This window comes from Aquarana catesbeiana, linkage group LG07 (genome assembly GCF_042186555.1).
Source record: "Aquarana catesbeiana isolate 2022-GZ linkage group LG07, ASM4218655v1, whole genome shotgun sequence".
NCBI classification, from domain to species: Eukaryota; Metazoa; Chordata; class Amphibia; order Anura; family Ranidae; genus Aquarana; species Aquarana catesbeiana.
In genome coordinates this window covers 326,143,272-326,164,907 of record NC_133330.1, presented here as the reverse complement: position 1 = coordinate 326,164,907, position 21,636 = coordinate 326,143,272, and the positions used below count along the sequence as shown (strand labels likewise).

Genomic DNA, 21,636 nt, shown 5'->3' with positions numbered 1-21,636 from the left:
GTATTGCTCGATTCCCCCCATCAGCACAGTCAGGCTTAAAGCGGAGGTCCGGCCGTTTTTTGTTTTTTTTAACAGTCAGCAACTACAAACACTGTAGCTGCTGACTTTTAATAAGGGCACTTACCTGTCCAGGGAGCCCGCAATGTCAGCCCCCCGAGGCCGATCCGTCTATCGCATCGGGTGCCAGCGCCGCCATCCCAACTAAGGGAAACAGGCAGTGGAGCCTTGCGGCTTTACTGCCCGTTTCCTACTGCGCATGCGCGAGTCGCGTGCCGCTCTGTTAATGGCCCTGTTTTCTGGGACACACACATGTCCCAGGAGACAACGGGGCAGCTCGCCAAAGAGGAGGAAGTGAAGGAATAGCGCCGCGGAATAGGAAGAGGCAGATTAGGAAGTCTGCCTAGCAACAGGCATTTCTGGTAAGTAAAAAAAATATTATTTTTTTCAAATTTTTTAAATATATTTTTTGGATAATGTTAATGTAATTTTTATTTTAGGGTGGACCTCCGCTTTAATGAGGGAATCTTTCCCACTGAGCTTTTGTGTTCTCCCAGGGGGGGGGGAGGGGAGGGTTGGAGAGCCATCCCTGCCGGGAGAAAATAGTAATTGCTAGCGGCTCTAGTCGCTGGCAATAAACGCATATAAGAATCTGACATGTTTTCTTAGGCTTTGTTTTAGGGCCAGTTCATATCCATAGAAATGCAGTCCAGATGCGTTTCAGGTGCTTTTCTGCATGTGCGTTTTGATGCCTAGTTTCCATGCGATTTTGATGCCGAAAAAAAAAAAAAAGCACTGGACTTCATGTGGTGTGAACTGGCCCTTATAGTGTTTTGTTTTTTCAGTTTTTGTTTTTTTCTTTTCCCACAAGAGTACCATTGTGTTTCTGTTGTGGTATGGATGCTTTATAAGTAATGGATATGAGGGATATCGGTGGCGGATTGTTTTCTATGATGTATATTTAATGTGGATGCCTGTTCTCTCAATAAAAATTTTCTTGATTGAAAATTGATCCATCGACTGTACCAGAGTCAATCGTTGGATTGACTTTGGTATAACCAGCCTGCCCATAGATGGATCCATATCTTTATTTAATAAGGCATATTTAGAGCACTCACGTTTCTTTGCTGAATCGGCCCTCGATGGCCGATTTCGTAGAGGAATATAATTTATATTCTCCTTTACAGGCAGTTTCCATAGTGCTTGTGGGGCATGTGAAGCCCACAAGTACGATCTTCCAGGCTCTGGTTCAGCTGAGCGACCAGCATGCCCCGCCCGTTCTTGCGCATGCGCCGTATGTACGGCGCAGCGCCGCACGCTTCAGACGTTGCCATCACAACGGGCGGCAGCGTCAGAAGTGCCTGTCCCCTGTTGTGATGGCAAATGACGGAAATGACGTCAAGCGTCTTGGAGAGGAAAAGGCAGATTACGAGGGACCCCCTAGCAACAGACCTGAAAAGGTGAGTAAGAAAACATTTTTTTTCCAAAGGTTGTTATTTAGATTTAATGCAGCAGAATAATGTAAAAAAAAAAAAAATTATGACTGGAACTCCGCTTTAAGTAGGATTATTTGCAAACCCCCCCCCATTCTGGATAGAGTAAGGGAGGGTTATAACCCCTGTAAGTTTTATTTTTGCCATCTGTGACCAATTGCTGAGATTTCCCTTCATTTCCTGTCCCATAGTCAAAACAGGAAGTGAGAGGAAATCCCTGCAAATTAAGGGGATTTCTTGGGACCTCTCCAGGTTACCAGAACTAGTGTCCCCATTGAATGATTTCCCCTCTATTACTTTTCTGGGGACAACCCAAAAATTTTGGATTTTTACTTATATTCACCGTTAATAATAATGGTACACAGGACAAATAGAGAGGGCGAAGCTCCCCAACGGGGGCCCAGACAGCAGTAAAAACTGACAGGGAGTCTAATCCCTCTCCACTCCATCCAAAACTAAGAAAAAAAAAACATTTTAGCCTGCTTAAAGTATAACTAAAGGCATACAGTGAATATACTGTAAATATTAAGTGATCGTAAAGTCTAGTTTTTTCTTTTTTGTTAAAAATAACAAACATGTTATACTTGCCTGCTCTGTTGCAGTGGATTTGCACAGAGCAGCCCCGATCCTCCTCTACTCGGGTCCCTCTTCGGGAGCTTCTGGCCCCTCCCTCCTGTTGAGTGCCCCCACAGCAAGCAGCTTGCTATGGGGGCACCCGAGCCGAGCCGCAGCTCCCTGTGTCCATTCAGACACAGAGCTGCGGTTCGGCCCCGCCCCCTTTCTCTCCTCATTAGCTGACTGACCTTGACTGACAATGGCGGCACGCTGCTGTTTTAGCCAATGAGGAGGGGAGTCCCGGGCAGCCGAGACACTCCTGCAACATCGCTGTATCTAGATGGACCTCAGGCAAGTACTGCTGCACACAGAAGGCTTTGAATGAATGCATCAAGATAAAAAAACCTTTTGACTTTATAATCACTTTAAACGTGCTATACAGTCAGTGTTGATGGGGGAATCCCTTTCACTGAGCTAATGTATTCTGAGAGTGGGAGGTTTTCCAGCTGTCAGAATACAAAAACCACTGCTGGCTGCTATAGCCGACGGCGGTGATTGAATGAAAAAAGAAACCAACGGGCTGGTTGTTGGTGAACACAAACACAAAAAGTGCACATAGGGTGTACATATGGTCCTCCAAAATCGAAGGACCTTGCCCTGATGCCCCGGGGGGGGCATTAGGCTCCAGACAGGAACTGGGGTACTTTCACATGGTCCATCTGACCAAAGCCAAAACGGACCCCGTTCTTTGGGGGGGAGGGGGACTGCTCAAACTGACCACCCCAAGTACTAGGTGGGGCTCCCCCAAAGGGAGACCCCATGAGAGAGGGCGAACTAAGCCAGAAGGCCATGTCCATCCCCTCCCAAAGACTTTCAGGACAGGCCCGAGGACCTACACCCTACTCAAAACATGAAACAATGTACAAACCCGACAACCAAAACTAAAAATACATGAAGTGACAACACACATTAGGTTGGACTTGATAGACTTGTGTCTTTTGTCAACCTCACCTACTATGTAAGACAAACAACAAGGGTGGGGAAAGGGGAAGTGGAGAAAGTGCATATGGTGCTAGGTGTGCAAGGCCGTCCCTGAGGCCAGGAATAAAAAAATTCCTCTGGTCCTGGCCTAATGGCCCGGTCCAAGAGGAAGGTGCGAAAAAAAAAAAAAGTGTGTGTGGTGCAGTGGCCAAGGTGCCAGCAAAAACTCAAAGTGTCCCTCTCAGTGGTTGTGCTGAAGTCAATCGAGCAATCGACTTCATTACAACCAGCATGCCCATGCATGGATCGAAATGGCCGGCTGTACTCTGGCACTGCACACTGATAGCAGAATCTCGCACTTGCTAAAAACATGGGATGCAAGATGCATGAGCAAGACAGAACTTGCTGAAGGTGCAGTAGGTTCCCCAGAATAAGGGTCAAAACCTAAATAAATCCTGCATTTGATGGAAAATGGTATTGTGGACCAAAGGTATGAGGAAGGTAGGACTTTGTCCTCACAACAGGAGTCAGAAAGAACCTACAACTGTCCCTCTGTTTTGCAAACAACATGCAAATGACCTTGGAGTACAAGCCGTTGGAAGCAGCTGCACTGCCATTAGACACTGACAGGTGCTGCACAGAGGACAATGGGCTCAATTCACCAACCTGTACACAAATTACCTGCCATTACCGCAGTTATTTTCAGCTACCTGACTTGCCTTCTGTTGTTGATGGCCCTCATTGCAGTCATTATGGGAAAGAACTAATGCTATATCATAATGAATTCAGCCTAATACGTTTTGTTAAGGAATCTGAAAAGAGAAAAAGCCTGTGTGGTTCACATATACAAGAAAAAAACAAACCAACCAATGTAGACGCCACAGAGCAAATTATAAAAAAAAGGCGCACACCCCGAGCAGCCATAACCTGCCGAACCTCTGAAGGTATGCTGTGGTATCCGGCACAAAGCCGTCAGTAGCAAGTCCTGTAATTTAGGTGGTGGGGTCTCCATGGATCGGACTTATTTTTCTAGCACTTCTGGAGATTTGGAGGCCAAGTCAACACTTCAAAGTGGTTATGTTTCACAAACCATTCTTGGATTTATCAGACCAAGCCACCTTCTTCCATTGCTCTGTGGTCCAGTTCTGATGCTCATGTGCCCATTATAGGCACGGGTCAGCATGGGCACTCTGACCTGTCTGTGGCTACACAGCCTCATTCACAGCAATGTTCTGTGTGTTCTGACACCTTTCTATCAAAACCAGCACTAAACTTTTTTTTTTTAGCAATTTGAGCTATAGTAGCTCTTCTGTTGAAAGGGACTACACAGCCCAGCCTTCCCTCCCCAAGTGCATCAATGAGCCTTGGCCACCCATGACCCCCCCGACTCCGGTCGGACAGTTTTCCCTCCTTGGACCACTTTTGGTTGGTCCTGACCACTGCAGACCGGGAACATCACACAAGAGCTGAAGTTTTGGAGTTGCTCTGACCCAGTCATCTGGGTATTACTACTTGGCCCTTGTCAGAGTTGCTCCAATCCTTACACTTGTCCATTTTTTTTCTGCTTTCAACACATGCCAGTTGCAAGTTTTACGGATCAAAAAAAATCTGCCTTTATGCAAGCTACGGCTGTCTCAGTTCCTGTGCTGTCGGCTCCTCGGGCACACCTACCTCAAGAACTCCAATTATGCTGGAGTGGCAGTAATGGGCAGGTATAACCTGAAATTTTACAGTACTCGGTAATGCTCATAAATAAGGCCATCAGAGCATTGATGTTCAGCACATGGCTTCTGGCATACAAACGGGCAGAGGGTGACTGCACTTCATAAGCTCAACAGCCTCTAAGTAAAGAACCATCAGCCTACTATAGAGATTCTGTACACAAGGCACAGATGAATGATAGAACCAAAAAATAAATAATCGTTAGAATTTTAAATATTGCATAAAAAAAAAAAAAAAAGGTACAGAACGTCGATGGCGTTTGGCCTTAATGGCAAACTAAAATGTGCCCAGTTGTTCATACTGTACATGCGCAGATGCGCACACACTCTGTGCTTTACAAATAAACTTTTACTTTGTGAAAAAGGATTGCAAGACAACTATGGGTTAAATAAATATCTTTGTTTTACATATACATATATAAGTAGATGGGTGGAAGTTCATTATAAATAATTTACACAGCTATTTGCCTTGTTAAAATGTACATTCATTCTGTATGAATGGGACAAAAAAAAATTGGCATTAGGCTAACAAGCAGGGCCCTCCGATTCCTCCTGTATTAAATTGTATTGTAACTCTGTAGTGTCTGCCCTCATGTTGTAAAGTGCTGAGCAAACTGTTGGCGCTATATAAATCCTGTATAATAATAATAATAATTTCCTGAGCTGACTGAACATTTTCCATTGATTTAAAACAGAAAATACCACATTTGGCCACTAGATGGTGCCAAGCATCACTGGAAATTGGCTTGTTTGATGTAACCCCTACTAATGTACTGTATTTCCCCACCAGATCCCCAGTTTCAATGGGCCAGGTTTGTGACATGTTTACCTTAAACATCAGTTCGCTTTCACCCCTCCCTAAAGCCTTCTGGCTGTAGTTCCTAAAAGACTATAGTTCACCGTAAAACCAAGTGATAGATGCAAGGGACAACCTGTGCTTATGTTCATTTATTACACTGTTAGAACAATATTCACCTAAATGCGTCTGACACGGTTGTGGTTTCCCCACTGCTTGCCAACCTGAAATGTTCTTGCTACCTTCCTGTGGTATCACACTCCGCCGTGTACTTTCAGGCTTTACAGACTCTCAACACTATTTTTCACCTGTTGTGCCCCCTTATCTCCTTTTGCATTGCTCCATTTTATTTACGAAGCCTGTCTTAAGACTGTTCTCCTTCATGTATTAGCACCCGTATCTCCATAAGATGTCCATCATCATTCTCCATGTATCAGTACCCATTTCTCATAAGATGTCCACCCTCTCTCTCCATGTATCAGCACCTTGTCCACTCTCTCTCTCTCCTGCATATATCAGCACCCCTCTCTCTATAAGATGTCCATCATCATTCTCCTTCATGTATCAGCACCCATTTCCCCATAGCACCTCCAATCACTTACCTTTTTGCATCAGTATAAATTCCTCGATAAGATATCCAACCTCTCTCTATGCAGCAGGCACCCCTTTCCCATCAGAATCTCCAACCTCTCTCCTTCCTGTATCAGCACACGTCTCCCCATAAGATGTCCATAATTCTCCTTCATGTACCAGAACCCATTTCCCCTTAGGCTCTCCAATCTGTTTCCTTCATGTAGCAGGCATCCCTTTCTCATTAAAATCCCCAAACTCTCTCCTACATGTGACAGCACCCAATTCCCCATAAGATCTTCATCATCCCTCCTTCATGTATCATGACCTGATTTCTCCATGAGATCTCCAACCTCTCTCCATGTATCCGCACCCATTTCCCTATAGGATCTCCAACCTCTCTCCATTACGTATCAGCACCCATTTCCCCATAGGATCTCCAACCTCTCTCCATTATGAATTAGCACCCATTTCCCCATAGGAGCTCCAACCTCTCACCTTCAAGTATCAGCACCCATTTCTCCATGAGATCTCCAACCTCTCTCCATTATGAATTAGCACCTATTTCCCCATAGGAGCTCCAACCTCTCACCTTCAAGTATCAGCACCCATTTCTCCATGAGATCTCCAACCTCTCTCCATGTATCCGCACCCATTTCCCTATAGGATCTCCAACCTCTCTCCATTACGTATCAGCACCCATTTCCCCATAGGATCTCCAACCTCTCTCAATTATGAATTAGCACCCATTTCCCCATAGGAGCTCCAACCTCTCACCTTCAAGTATCAGCACCCATTTCTCCATAGGATCTCCAACCTCTCTCCATTATGAATTAGCACCCATTTTCCCATAGGAGCTCCAACCTCTCACCTTCAAGTATCAGCACCCATTTCTCCATAGGATCTCCAACCTCTCTCCATTATGAATTAGCGCCCATTTCCCCATAGGAGCTCCAACCTCTCACCTTCATGTATCAGCACTCATTTCTTCATAGGATCTCCAACCTCTCTCCATTATGAATTAGCGCCCATTTCCCCATAGGATCTCCAACCTCTCTCCATTATGTATCAGCACCCATTTCCTCATAAGATCCCCAACCTCTCTCATTCATGCATCAGTATCCATTTCCCCATAAGATATGCAACCTCTCTCCTTTATGTAGCAGACTGAGACACCCCTTTACAACAGAACCCCAACCTCTCTCCTTCCTGTATAAGCAGTAGCACCCATTTTCCCATAAGATCTCCATCCTCTATACTTTATGCATCATAGACCATTTCCCCATAAGATCTCCAACCTCTCCCCTTCACATATCAGCACCCATTTCCTCACAAGATCTCCAACCTCTACCTCTCGAGTACCCTTTAACCAACCTAGGTTAAAATGCTGCCAAAATTGCCAAAGACGTCAGCATACCACACATGAGTTTAGGATTATGAGAGAATTTGTTTGACATAACACCAACATTTAGGGGGCTGCGAAAGGCCCCTTTACAAAGATCACGTACAGTCCTGAAACACTGATGTTATGTCACACAAGTAAAATCCTGCTAGATCTGTGGTGTCCTGCCATGCTTCTTGAGTCTACTCAGATGTCTCCACTGCTGTGTACCTATTTATTACAAAGAGGTTCGTGAGGGATTGTGCAGAATTGATTTTCTTTTTAAGAACATTGATCAAAGAGCTGTCAAAATGGTGCACTTGTCTAAACCCGAAAAATGCAGCAGGAAAATGGCAAAAACTGCTGTGGACCCTTAGTGTCCTTAAAGCCCTCTAGTATTAGTTAGGAGCCTCCTGGTTTAGTTCATATGGTGAGAATAGTCTTCCTTCCTCTGGAGTCAAGAATGACACCATGCCAGTGTTTGATAACAGTAAGGCACCATGCTTAGTTCTGGCATAATTAGAAGAAATGCTCCATTCATCCTACTAATGACGGCAAATACTACACTAGAGCACAAGTGTCCTAAAAGTTTATGGTTCAGGCATGACCAAATTTAGCCCCAAACGTCCCCCTCTAGATCATGTCCCATTGCTGTAGAAATAATTTTTATTACTTACATCATTACAAGGCTTAAAGTGGTTGTAAAGGCAGAAGGTTTTTTTTTTTGTCTTTATGCATCAAGAAAAAAAAAAAACCTTCTGTGTGTGGCAGCCTCCCTAATGGTTACCTGAGCCACATCTTGATCCAGTGATGTTTATATATATATATATATATATATATATATATATATATATATATATAGTGCATCCTGATACACAGAAGCATAATACAACCTATTTAACAGAAAACACACATAAAAACGACATCAGTCCCTCAGAGTGTGAGACCCCCAGTACCACTACCCAACCATAACTCCATATTCCCTCCATGCCTTCATCCCTTGTGTATATATCTACCAGAGTTTCCATAGTATTGATGCAACCACATCTTCCTAAAAAAAATTTTTTTAGGGACCCACATCTCCAAAAAGTTTCCCTATAAATCCAAGTCCTAGCAATAAGTTTAGGCACATAGAGGAAAAGGAGTCGGAGAAATAATTTTGTAGCCCCATCCAACTCCTCATCATCAATAACTCCCAAAAGGCCTAAAAGGAGATTACATACAGTTGTGCTCATAAGTTTACATACCCTGTCAGAACTTATGATTTCTTGTCCATTTTTCAGAGAATATGAATGATAATACAAAAACTTTTCTTTCACTCATGGTTAGTGTTTGGCTGAAGCCATTTATTATCAATCAACTGTGTTTACTCTTTTTAAATCATAATGGCAACAGAAAGTACCCAAATGACTCAGATCAAAAGTTTACATTCCCTGGTGATTTTGGCCTGATAACATGCACACAAGTTGACACAAAGGGGTTTGAATGGCTATTAAAGGTAACCATCCTCACCTGTGATCTGTTTGCTTGTAATTAGTGTGTGTATAAAAGGTCAATGAGTTTCTGGACTCCTGACAGACCCTTGCATCTTTCATCCATTGCTGCACTGACGTTTCTGGATTTTGAGTCATGGGGAAAGCAAAAGAATTGTCAAAGGATCTGCGGAAAAAGGTAGTTGAACTGTATAAATCAGAAAAGGGATATAAAAAGATATCCAAGGAATTGAGAATGCCAATCAGCAGTGTTCAAACTAATCAAGAAGTGGAAAATGAGGGGTTTTGTTGAAACCAAACCACAGTCAGGTAGACCAACTAAAATTTCAGCCACAACTGCCAGGAAAATTATTCGGGATGCAAAGAAAAACCCACAAATAACTTCAGGTGAAATACAGGACTCTCTGAAAACATGTGGTGTGGCTGTTTCAAGATGTACAATAAGGAGGCACTTGAAGATGGGCTGCATGGTTAAGTCACCAGAAGAAAGCCATTACTACGCAAATGTCACAAAGTATCCAGGTTACAATACACCAAACAGCACAGAGACAAGCCTCAAACCTTCTGGCACAAAGTCATTTGTTGTGACGAGACCAAAATTGAGCTTTTTGGTCACAACAATAAACTCTACATTTGGGGAGGAGTCAACAAGGCCTGTGATGAAAGGTTCACCATTCCTACTGTGAACCACGGCGGTGGATCGCTGATGTTTTGGAGATGTGTGAGCTACAAAGGAACAGGAAATTTGGTCAAAATGGATGACAAGATAAATGCAGTATGTTATCAAAAAACTACTGGAGAAACATTTGCATTCATCAGCCAGGAAGCTGCGCAAGGGACGTACTTGGACATTCCAACATGACAAAGATCCAAAACACAAGGCCAAGTGGGCCTGTCATTGGCTACAGCAGAATAAAGTGAAGGTTCTGGAGGGTTCTCAGTCTCCTGACCTCAATATCATTGAGCCACTCTGGGGAGATCTCAAAACGTGCCGTTCATGCAAGACAGCCCAAGAATTTACAGGAACTGAAGGCTTTTTGCCAAGAGGAATGGGCAGCTTTACCATCTGAGGAGATAAAGAGCCTCATCCACAAATACCACAAAAGACTTCAAGCTGTCATTGATGTTAAAGGGGGAAATACATGGTTTCTGTTGTCATTAGGATTTAAAAAGAGTAAACACAGTTGATTGATAATAAATGGCTTCAGCCAAACACCAACCATGAGTGAAAGAAAAGTTTTTGTGTTATCATTCATATTCTCAGAAAAATGGCCAAGAAATCATAAATTCTGCCAGGGTATGTAAACTTATGAGCACAACTGTGTGTTCGGGAAGCCAAAAGTATCAGCTATAAAATCTCACCTGGGACCAGAGAGGCCCTACCTTGGAACACTCCTACACCATGCGAAAAAAGGTGCCCTCACACAATTGGCATTTATGACACAGCACAGATTTCGCCATAATTATTAAATCAACCCCCTAAGCACCTACATCAGTGGATTCTGGGAAGATAGCCAGAGAGCGACATGTCTGCGGATTACCACTGAGCCTCGGGTCACCAAGGCGGGCCTGTGGTTTAAATGCTGAAAGAAAAGATTCTCAATACAATCCAAGAGAAAAAAAAAAACAATTACCTGACACGGTAATAAAGCTTCATAGAAAAACCAGGAGTAATCTTGAAGTGATAATTTGGTGGCAGCCAAAGGCCCCCTTTCTCATTGTACAGTCCAAATAAATTGTGGCACAATGGAGAAATGTCTGAAATAAAACAAATGACACACATACACGTTACAGTTTTTTCACGGACTTAAAATGTCATCAAGCACATGCAATGAAAACGTGCAAAGCGGCTAAATTGTAGTAACCCCCAAAACCAGTTTGCTGCAGTTAAATGAGAAGGAGACATCTGATTGGCTGACACTGGCAAAAGCCATTGACAGTCACCTAAAAAAAAAAAAAAAAAATAGTTTGGCTACTAATGGCAGGTCCACCTTGCACTCTAATGCCGCGTACACACGGTCGGAATTTCCGACAACAAATGTTCGACGTGAGCTTGTTGTCGGAAATTCCGACCGTGTGTAGACTCCATCGGACATTTGTTGTCGGTATTTCATACAACAAAAATTTGAGATCTGGATCTCAAGTTTTTCCGACAACAAAATCTGTTGTAAATTCCGATCGTGTGTACACAAATCCGACGCACAAAATTCCACGCATGCTCGGAATCAAGCAGAAGAGCCGCACTGGCTATTGAACTTTATTTTTCTCGGCTTGTCGTACGCGTTGTACCTGACTGCGTTCTTGGCGATCGGGAATTTATGACAACATTAGGGCTGCAACTAAGGATTATTTTCATAATCGATTAGTTGGCCGATTATTGTTTCGATTAATCGATTATTCGGTTAATAACCTTAATAAGAAGTGTGGTGTATAATTTAGTTAATATGTAAAGTTTAAAAAAAGGCAATTTAATCCTAAATATCTCTATGCAGTGGTAATAATAAATAACCAACTATATGGTTAGGGAGTAAAATCTTTAATCCTCTCTGAGAATAACAGACAGAAGAGATATACTCTATATACTATTAGAGGTTGAATCTGGTAAATATCATCAGACTCAGTTCAAATTTTTTTTTATTTAAAGCGGAGCTCCACCTTAAACAAAAATATTAAAAGCCAGCAGCTACAAATACTGCAGCTGCTGACTTTTAATAAATGGACACTTACCTGTCCCAGAGGTCCAGCGATGTCGGCAGCCGAAGCTGATCGATCGCTCGTCTCTCGGGCTGCCCCCCGCCGCCATCCTCGGTCAGGGAATCAGGAAGTGAAGCATTGCGGCTTCACTGCCCGGTTCCCTACTGCGCATGAGGGAGTCGCGCTGCGCGTCTACACTGGTCCCCGTTGTGTTGTGGGAACTGCGTGTTTCCCACAACACAACGGGGGGGGGGGGGGTTTTGGCGGGCATTTGCGGCTAGCTATGCCCGGAAGTGGGCGCAGATACCTGTATTATACAGGTATCTGCACCCCCCTCCCCCCCTGAAAGGTGCCAATTGAGGCACCAGAGGGGGGGAGGAATCCGATGATCGGAAGTTCCACTTTAGTGTGGAACTCCGCTTTAGAGAGAAAAAAAAAATTCTAGACTGTTTTGCAGATATTCAAACAGAACTGTAATATTACATGCTTTTCTGCAGCTTCTCCATTGAAGTGTATTGAACCAAAAAAGCACCGTTTTGCATTGAAAAAGGTCCTTGACCCTTTCCAAATACACAGCAACTAAAAAAAGCATAGATGTGAACGTTAAACGAACTGTAGTGCATTTCTGCAAAAGCACCAAAACACACACATGGGTGGGAACCAGGCCTAAGACATTTAGTAACATAATGGAGTTAAAAAAAAAAATAAAAAATTAGCCCTTCGTTTTTTTTACTGTGCAACAGTGAAAGTAATATTTACAGTAGAGATTTGGTCTTTTTGTACTATGTAGTGCTAATTTTAGCTTTTTTAACCCCATTATGTCACTGGCCGATTAATCGATTATGAAAATAGTAATCGATTAATTTCATAATCGATTAGTTGTTTCGGCCCTAGACAACATTTTGCGGCCGTGTGTATGCAAGACAAGTTTGAGCCAACATCTGTCGGAAATAAATCCATGGATTTTGTTGTCTGAACGTCCGATCGTGTGTACGCGGCATTACATGATTTTTTTTGCGGACTGTAGCTCTGTCATGTTGCTTATTGTTTTCCTTTTAGTTAAATGCAATCAATCATACACTGTGCTGTGTGCAGCTCTGTACCTGACACATTGAAGGTGAGACCATGTTGTTATCTATTACTAATGCCTTATGCTTCTCGTTTTCTGCTTTGTAAACAATAAACATATTAAACCTATTAAACCGTCAAAAAAAAAAAAAAGATTTTGGAATTCTAACAATGTTTTCGGGGGAAAAGAAATATTAAAGTCATCTTTTTCAGATTACACATTCAAATAAAGACAATATTTCTCTGTTCCGGACTGGTTTAGGCCCAAATTACAGGAAAAGTGGAGCTCTTGCTTTTGAATTTAAAATATGTGTTAAAGCGGACCTTCGGTCATTTTTTTTCAACTTTCCATCTATTAATGAGGCTGTAAACCCAGATAAAAAAAAAAAAAAAAACATGACAAGACAAAAAGGCATAATGAGCCAGTATGCATCACATACTAGCTCATTATTAAATACTCACCTTAGATCGAAGCTGTTGCAGCGGTCCCTGTATACCACTGTGACCGGCAGCATGTCTCCCGGAGTTATTTCCGGGTGTCGCGGGCTCCGGCGCTGTCATTGGCTGGAGCCGTGAGGACGACACTCCTGTGCGTGGGAGCTGCCGGTCACGGCACAAGCCTTTTAGGAGATATTTACAGTACCTACAGGTAAGCCGTATTATAGGCTTACCTGTAGGTACAAGTGGTGTAACAGGATTTACAACCACTTTTAATCTTCTGCCCTTGTTGTTTTAACTGGCAGAAAAAAAAAAAGTTTTGCTATCCAAATACCTTATACAGCCCACTTTCTCATTATCTGCTTCTTAACCTAGGCTTATGACATCATGCACAGCACTCTCTCACTCTCGTGAGAGTTTGCCAGGAAGGAAGGGGGGGGGGTTGAGTCATAAGGGAGCCAATGAGAGCTGCAGAGCTGAGGTGTGCCTCTGTGTAAATCCAGGAAGTGAACAGGCAGCAGCTTCAGCTGCCCACAGTTAAAATGGCTGCAGCCAGACTCAGTGGAGGGGAAATTTCAGCAGCATATTTGGCAAGTACAGAATCACAATATATATAAAATAATATGCAAAGTGGGTGGAGGGAAGCTTCAGAATGGCAAATATGTTTTTATTTACAAATTATATGAGCAGACTATAGTTCCTCTACAAAATCTATAACCCCTGTTAAAAAAAAAAAAAAAAAAAAGGAAAAGCAGCATTAGAATACATTGCAGCCTACCAGTTCAGTGATAGGACTGCGTCTCCCATTCACAGAATGCAATGTATTGTGGGATTACAGTAAGACTCAAGGGTTATGAAGTTTTCCCAAAACAAAAACACAACGATGACTACTTACTGCATTTCTGAGCTGCTTCGATAAGCACGTCCTCCGCAGTATACGTCCCTTCCGTATACAAGAGCGGAGCCTTATCCGCTACATAGAAATGAACCTCCATTCCTTTGGGCGGCGTTACATCCACTTCGTACTTTCTGGCGTTTCTAATTTTTGCACAGAATGCCATCGCCATCAAAACTCACAATGCTTTAGATTCTAGGAAAAAAAAAAAAAAAAATTGTATATCAAAACAAGAAAAACATTTATTTCTGATTCAGAATACTTTATTAATCCCAAAGGGAAATTACTAAGACATAGTTGCATTAGACAAAGACAACACAATAATAACATACGTACATAGTTACATAGCAAGACAACAGCGTGTGACTGCTTGGGAGTGCGAGTGAGGACAGGACCGCCCCCCCAGACAGGATAAGAGGCGGCGGGTAACTCGGGAGACTGAGACAGAGTGGCGGCGCCAACAGTAAACTTACCAACAGCAGCAATTAAAACCAAATAAAACAAAAATTAATACTGTGCTGTGATCAACCATACTATCATATTAAAATACTACGAAGAACAGTGGCTAAGTGGTTAGTACTTCCACCTAGCAGCACTAGGGTCGCCGGTTCCAATCCCAACCATGGCACTACCTGCCTGGAGTTTGAATGTTCTCTCTCTGCCAGCTTGAGTTTCTGCCGGGTACTCCGCTTTCCTCCCACACTACAAAACCTATGCTGGTAGGTTAATTGCCTCCTGTTTAAACTGGGCCTAGTATGTGTGTGGTATAAATGAGTTAGGGACATTAGATTGCAAGCTTTTGAGAGCAGGGACTGATGTGAAAGTACAATATATAGGTAAAGCACTGTGCAAATTGACAGTGCTCTATAAAAGGAGCTGTAATACATACTAGAGATAGAGATAATAGTGATAGAGATGATGATGATAGAGATATATCTATCTATATATAGAGATAGGAGAATATATATATATATATATATATATATATATATATATATATATATATATATATATATATATATATATAACACATACACATATACATACACACACGCACAGTGCCTTGCAAAAGTATTCACCCCCCCTTGCCTTTTTACCTAAATGGCACGTTTTGAGTTTGCAGAAAGGCACGTGGGAGACTCCCAAAATGTATGGAGGAAGGTGCTCTGGTCTGATGAGACTAAAACTTAACTTTTTGGCCATAGAAAACGCTATGTCTGGCACAAAACCAATACACATCACATCACCCAAAGAACACCATCCACACTGTGAAACATGGTGGTGGCAGCATCATGCTGTGGGGATGTTTTTCAGCAGTCAGGACTGGGAAACTGGTCAGAGTTGAGGGAAAGATGGATGGTGCTAAATACAGGGATATTCTTGAGCAAAACCTGTACCACTCTGTGTGTGATTTGAGGCTAGGATGGAGGTTCACCTTCCAGCAGGACAATGACCCCAAACACTCTGCTAAAGCAACACTTGAGTGGTTTAAGGGGAAACATGTAAATGTGTTGGAATGGCCTAGTCAAAGCCCAGACCTCAATCCAATAGAAAAACTGTGGTCAGACATAAGGATTGCTGTTCACAAGCGCAAACCATCCAACTTGAAGGAGCTGGAGCAGTTCTGCAAGGAGGAATGGGCAAAAATCCCAGTGGTAAGATGTGGCAAGCTCATAGAGACTTATCCAAAGCGACTTGGAGCTGTGATAGCCGCAAAAGGTGGCTCTACAAAGTATTGACTTTAGGGGGGTGAATAGTTATGCACATTGACTTTTTCTGTTATTTTGTCCTATTTGTTGTTTGCTTCACAATAAAAAAAAAAAAAAAAAAAAAAAACAACAACATCTTCAAAGTTGTGGGCATGTTCTCTAAATTAAATGATGCAAAGCCTCAAACAATCCATGTTAATTCCAGGTTGTGAGGCAACAAGACACGAAAAAAGCCAAGGGGGGGTGAATACTTTTGCAAGACACTGTATATATTGACAGATTTGGTTACCAGACGCATACAGTCTCCACATTGTTGTTACGCAATCTTTAAACCTGTTGACTCGGTTATATAATCTTCCGATACCTTGGTAGAGTTTCTTTGCAACATTACCTCATGGAATGTTTGTAGTTATTTGCCATTGTTTTTATTAACCCAATTTTAATATGTATAAAGAATATATATATATATAAAAATTAGTTTCATCTCCCATGCTGAGCCCTTCAAGTCTGGTTATTCAGGTGGGTTCTGGTTTCACTGGTCCCACATCTTTTTGCATCTTCTGGTTCGGACGTGGCTTCTAGCCAAAATGTATTAAATATTATTATTATTATTATAATACAGGATTTATATAGCGCCGACAGTTTGCGCAGCCCTTTAAAACGTTAGGGGAAACAGTAGAGTTACAATACAATTCAATACAGGAGGAATCAGAGAGTCCTGCTCCTTAGAGCTTACAATCTAGTGATACAAAAATGGTAACAACTGTGGGGGATGATCTGATGGAAAAAATACAAGTACATTTGTTAGGTAGGGGAAGGATACACTGCTCTAAAGAGGAGGGTTTTCAGGGATTGTCTTAAAGCAAACAGAGTTGGAGATAGTTGGACAGATTGGGGTAGGGAGTTCCATGGGATGGGAGAGGCTCGGGAAAAGTCCCGGAGGCGAGTATGGGAGGAGATGACAAGGGAACTAGAGAGCAGGAGGTCTTGGGAGGAATCAAGGGAATGATTTGGTTGGTATTTGGAGACTAGGCTAGTGATGTAGCTGGGGGCAGAGTTGTGGATGGCTTTGCAAGTTGTTGTTAGCATTTTGAATTTTATTTCGTTGGGTGGGCGGAAGACAAAAAAATGGAATCTGGCAAGTACGCACACCTACCATGCATTTTGATGCGGCAAGATTGTAAAAATCACGAGTGGCCCTTTTTGTGCTGTCCTAAAACACAGCGTACGGTGACACGCGAAAAAAAAAAAAAAAAACTAATAAAAAAGGGGAAAAAAAGCGTGCGCACTCGGACACATCTCCTGGGGTAAAACAAACCATAAAGCCTCGTACACACAGTCGGATTTTCCACCGGGAATTGTGTGATGACAGACTGTTGGCGTAAAATCTGACCGTTAGTACGCTCCATCAGACAATTGTTGTCCAACTTTTCACCAACAAATGTTGGATGGCAGGCTGGTAAATTTTCGGCGCACAACGGTCTGTTGTCAGATTTTTCGTATCGTCTGTAAACAAGTCCGTCACACAAAAGTCCAAACACGCATTGCTCGGAATCCAATGCTCACCAAACACGACATTAGCAGAAGGTGCCCAAAGGGTGGCGCTCAAGAGCTGAAATTCCACGTAGTACGTCACTACGTTCGTGTTTGCTGGCCGACAATTGTGTGCCGTTAGTATGCAAGACAAGTTCCCAGCACACGCCCTTCGGACAAAAGTCAGACGCTCTGTTGGCCAACAATCCGATCGTTTGTACGAGGCTTTACACTAATCCCAGCATTACTAAGCCCTGATGAAGGCAGTCCCTCAGAACCCCTAAAATGTGTTGGCTACTATAAAATGACATTCATGGGTTGAGATGTGGCCGCTATTCAAAATGAGTGGGCTTTAAAAAAAACAAAAAAAAACAAAAAAAAAAAAAAAACTCAATGTACAGAAATATACTACATGTAGTGCTACACACACAGCAAGCATTGTGGTGCGTTCTGGTCAACATGAATGACACAAATACTGCAACGACATTTGCATGCTGCATTACCATGTGAAGTGGTATCACCCGTGCTTCTGCAACGTGCACACAAGCCCCCAGGGAGTTTTTCTTGTGCTTCCTCTTTTGTCTGGGCAACATTCAAGATTGAAGAGATAAACAAAGTATAACAAGGAATGCGTACAACATTGTGGTAGAGGTGTATTGCTGTCTAGGGGGCCGCTGCCCCCCCCCCACACACACACACACACACACACACACCTGTCCGGTCGATGAGCAGGCACATGGGAATAAAGGTTTTAGTTCTTCCCCTTGTTATCGTGAGAAGCAATTTTAGCTGAAGTTGGACTTGCTTCAAAGTTTATTCCGCAACAGGTAAAATGTTTGTTCTGTTTCGCCCAGCTAATTGTGTCATAAAGTCTTTCCAAAAATAACCCGTGCAAACAGTGAAGACAACAACACTAGGACGTCAAAGGGCATCTTGCCAAAAAAAGCACACACACCCCTCTGTCACATACCCATCGAGATCTCCTGCACTGGAGTACCAAGTAATACAGGTTTGAAGACCAGGAGAGTCAGATGTCCATAAATGTATAGAAAGTCTATTTGTTTTTAGGTAGAGAAAAGGTTCGATTTTATTTATTACGGGTGCTTACATAGCGCCATCACTTTACATCTACATTTACCGGCCACTTTATTATGTACCCCTTGCTAGTACCGGGTTGGACCCCCTTCTGCCTTCATTCTTCATGGCATAGATACAACAAGGTGCTGGAAACGTTCCTCAGAGATTTTGCTCCATAGTGACATGATAGCATCACACAGTTGTTGCAGATTTGTTGGCTGCACATCCATGATACCAATCTCCCATTCCACCACATGCCAAAAGGTGCTCTATTGGATGAGATCTGGTGAGTGTGGTGCTCTATTGGATGAGATCTGGTGAGTGTGGTGCTCTATTGGATGAGATCTGGTGAGTGTGGTGCTCTACTGGTTGAGATGTGGTGAGTGTGGAGGCCATTGGAGTACAGGGACCTCATTGTCCATTGTGGTGAGATGATTGGAGCTTTGTGACATGGTCCATTATCCTGCTGGAAGGAGCCATCAGAAGATGGGGACACTGTAGTCATAAGGGGATGGACATGGTCAGCAACAATACTCAGGTAGGTCGTGGGGTTTAAACCATGCTCAATTGGTACTAAGGGGCCTAAAGTGTGCCAAGAAAATATCCCCCACATCATTAGACCACCACCACCAGCCTGAACCGGTGATACAAGGCAGGATGGATCCATGCTTTCATGTTTTCGCCGAATTCTGACCCGACCATCTGAATGTCGCACCAGAAATCGAGACTCGTCAGACCAGGCAACGTTTTTCCAATTTTGGTGATCCTGTGCCAATTGTAGCCTCAGTTTCCTATTCTTAGCTGACAGGAGCGGGAACCCGGTGTGTAATCTTCTGCTGCCGTAGCTCATCTGTTTCAAGATTCAATGTGTTGTGTGTTCAGAGATGGTATTCTGCAAACCTTGGGTGTAACAAGTGGTTATTTCAGTTACCATTGCCTTTCTATTATCTGGAACAAGTCTGACAATTCTTCTCTGACCTCTGATATAAACAAGGCATTTTTGGCCACACAACCACCACTTACTGAAAATTTTCTCTTTTTCGGACCATTCTCTGTAAAATGGTTGTGCGTGAAAATTACAGTAAATCAGCAGTTTTTGAAATACTCAGACCAGCCAGTCTGGCACCAACAACCATGCCACGTTCAGAGTCACTTAAATCTCCTTTCTTCCCCATTCTGATGCTCAGTTTGAACTTCAGCAATTCGTCTTCACCATGTCTAGATGCCTAAATGCATTGAGTTGCTGCCATGTGATTGGCTGATTAGCAATTTGTGTTACCAAGCAATTGAACAGGTGTACCTAATAAAGTGGCCAGTAAGTGTACTGTACAGTGGAACCTTGGATTACGAGCATAATCCGTTCAAGGAGAATGCTTGTAATCCAAAGCGCTTGCATATCAAAGCGAGTTTCCCCATAGAAGTCAATGGAAACGAAGAGAATTCATCCACATTGACTTCTATTGCATGCAATACCACATGTGGCCAGGGGTGGGGGGGCGCCAGAGAGCCTTTGAAATACTCGGGGACAGCTCGGCTGAACTCGGAAAGCCTTGGAAACACTCGGAGAACGAGTGATTCCGAGTATTTCCGAACGGCTCCGAACCGTTCCGAGTATCAGCGGCGCCCCCGCACCTCTGGCCAAATGCGGTACTGCACACCCCAATAGCTTGAATTCTGCTCGTTTTGTGAGACAACACTCGCAAACCGAGTCAGAATTGAAAAAAAAAAAAGTTGCTCATCTTTTAAAGCGCTCGTTAACCGCGTTACTCGTTAACCAAGGTTCCACTGTATATTGTACATTCACATCAGTCCCTGTCCTCAAGAAGCTTACAATCTAAGATCCCTAACTCACATTCATACAGACACATACTAGGGCCAATTTAGACAGGAGCCATTCAACCTACCAGCATGTCTTTGGAGTGTGAGAGGAACCGGGAACACCCGGAGGAAACCCATGCAGAACATGCAAACTTCATGCAGGTAGTGCCGTGGTTGAGATTCGAACCAATGACCCAAGTTCTGCTAACGAAGTGCTAACCTCTTGGGCATAATGGACCCAACCCCTTTGACCGCTCACAGGCCAGCCTGTATCCTTCCTCATTCCCTGCGATCCATCATCCATCAAAGTCTCAGAGTCCTTTCCTGCTCCACTGCAATCCACCATCCAAAAAACAGGCCACACCACTTTAGACATTCAACTCCATCCATGGTTTATTGCAATGACAGAACACTGCTCACTCCTACTCAAACCCATGCCCCCCAATATGTTTCCACCAGAGCCGGACTAATTATGGGAGACGTTCCCCATGATTAAGCCCTGTTGTGGGCGAAATACGTCGGGGGCATGGCTTTGAATGGGGGTAACTCGCCTGCTCACATTAGGCGAGTGTAAATAAGCTGAGGGCAATGTGACCCGCATCGGAGGGTGGGGCGGGTGCTGCCGGAAGGCGGGGTTGAATGGGAGCCGATTCTCCTCCCAGCCTCCGCCCCCTGTCATTTTCTTAGCAGGGCCTGGCATACAGCGGGAGTTGCCAAAGAACTAGATGAGGTGGGGGCAAGGTGGAGGCTGCCAAAATGTACTTTTCCTGTTAACAAGCTGGTGATTGATTGCATGGACTGCCTAGCAACCAATCACCAGATTGTTAATAGGGAAAGTCAACTTTGGCAGTTCCCACTCCCCTGTCCAGCGCTGTGCTCCGCTGTAAGTCTCTTTGCATCCTAAATCACTGGAAGTGTCATTCATTGGTTAATTTTGTTAATGCTATAATTAATATAGCATTAAAATATTTACTTAAGGCAGTAATGATGTGTACAGTGCCTATAGTAGCCAATCATATTTTATCCTTATTTTATCAATGAAGAATGCTTTATGTTAATATTGTTAAAGTTGTTGTGCATATTTATTTTTGTAACTTAATTCTGCATAAAACATTTAACAGTGTAATTTAATGAGATGATTTACAAGGGTGTGTTTGGGGGGCGGAATTAGGGGTGGGGCAGGCTAGGAGTTGGGTGGGGCAACTGGTGGCGAGTAACTCTTAAAGTGGTTGTTAACTTACAGGGTTAAATTTACATTATCCTCTCGGATGATTCATGTAATGTCCCCCATGTAACTTTGCTTTATAAAAAAAAAAAAATGCAGCTATATACCGGTTTACAGCACACAGATCGGCGCTCACGTGCCCCCGCCGCCTCTCTCCTCTCTCGGCATGACAGCTGTCAGCAGGCGGGGCCG

The 21,636-nt window shown here is 43.2% G+C and overlaps 1 protein-coding gene across 1 annotated transcript in view; it reads right to left on the bottom strand.

The window, feature by feature from the left end:
• JAK1 (Janus kinase 1) overlaps positions 1-21,636 on the bottom strand; it is a 181,356-nt gene that overhangs the window by 98,391 nt on the left and 61,329 nt on the right. Inside the window, exons 3-4 of the mRNA XM_073593803.1 lie at positions 14,083-14,277; positions 10,622-10,745 (exon numbers count right to left, since the gene is read on the bottom strand). Of these exons, the coding sequence (XP_073449904.1) occupies positions 10,622-10,745; positions 14,083-14,254 (296 nt within the window). The 5' untranslated portion in view covers positions 14,255-14,277. The remainder of the gene's footprint in view (positions 1-10,621; positions 10,746-14,082; positions 14,278-21,636) is intronic.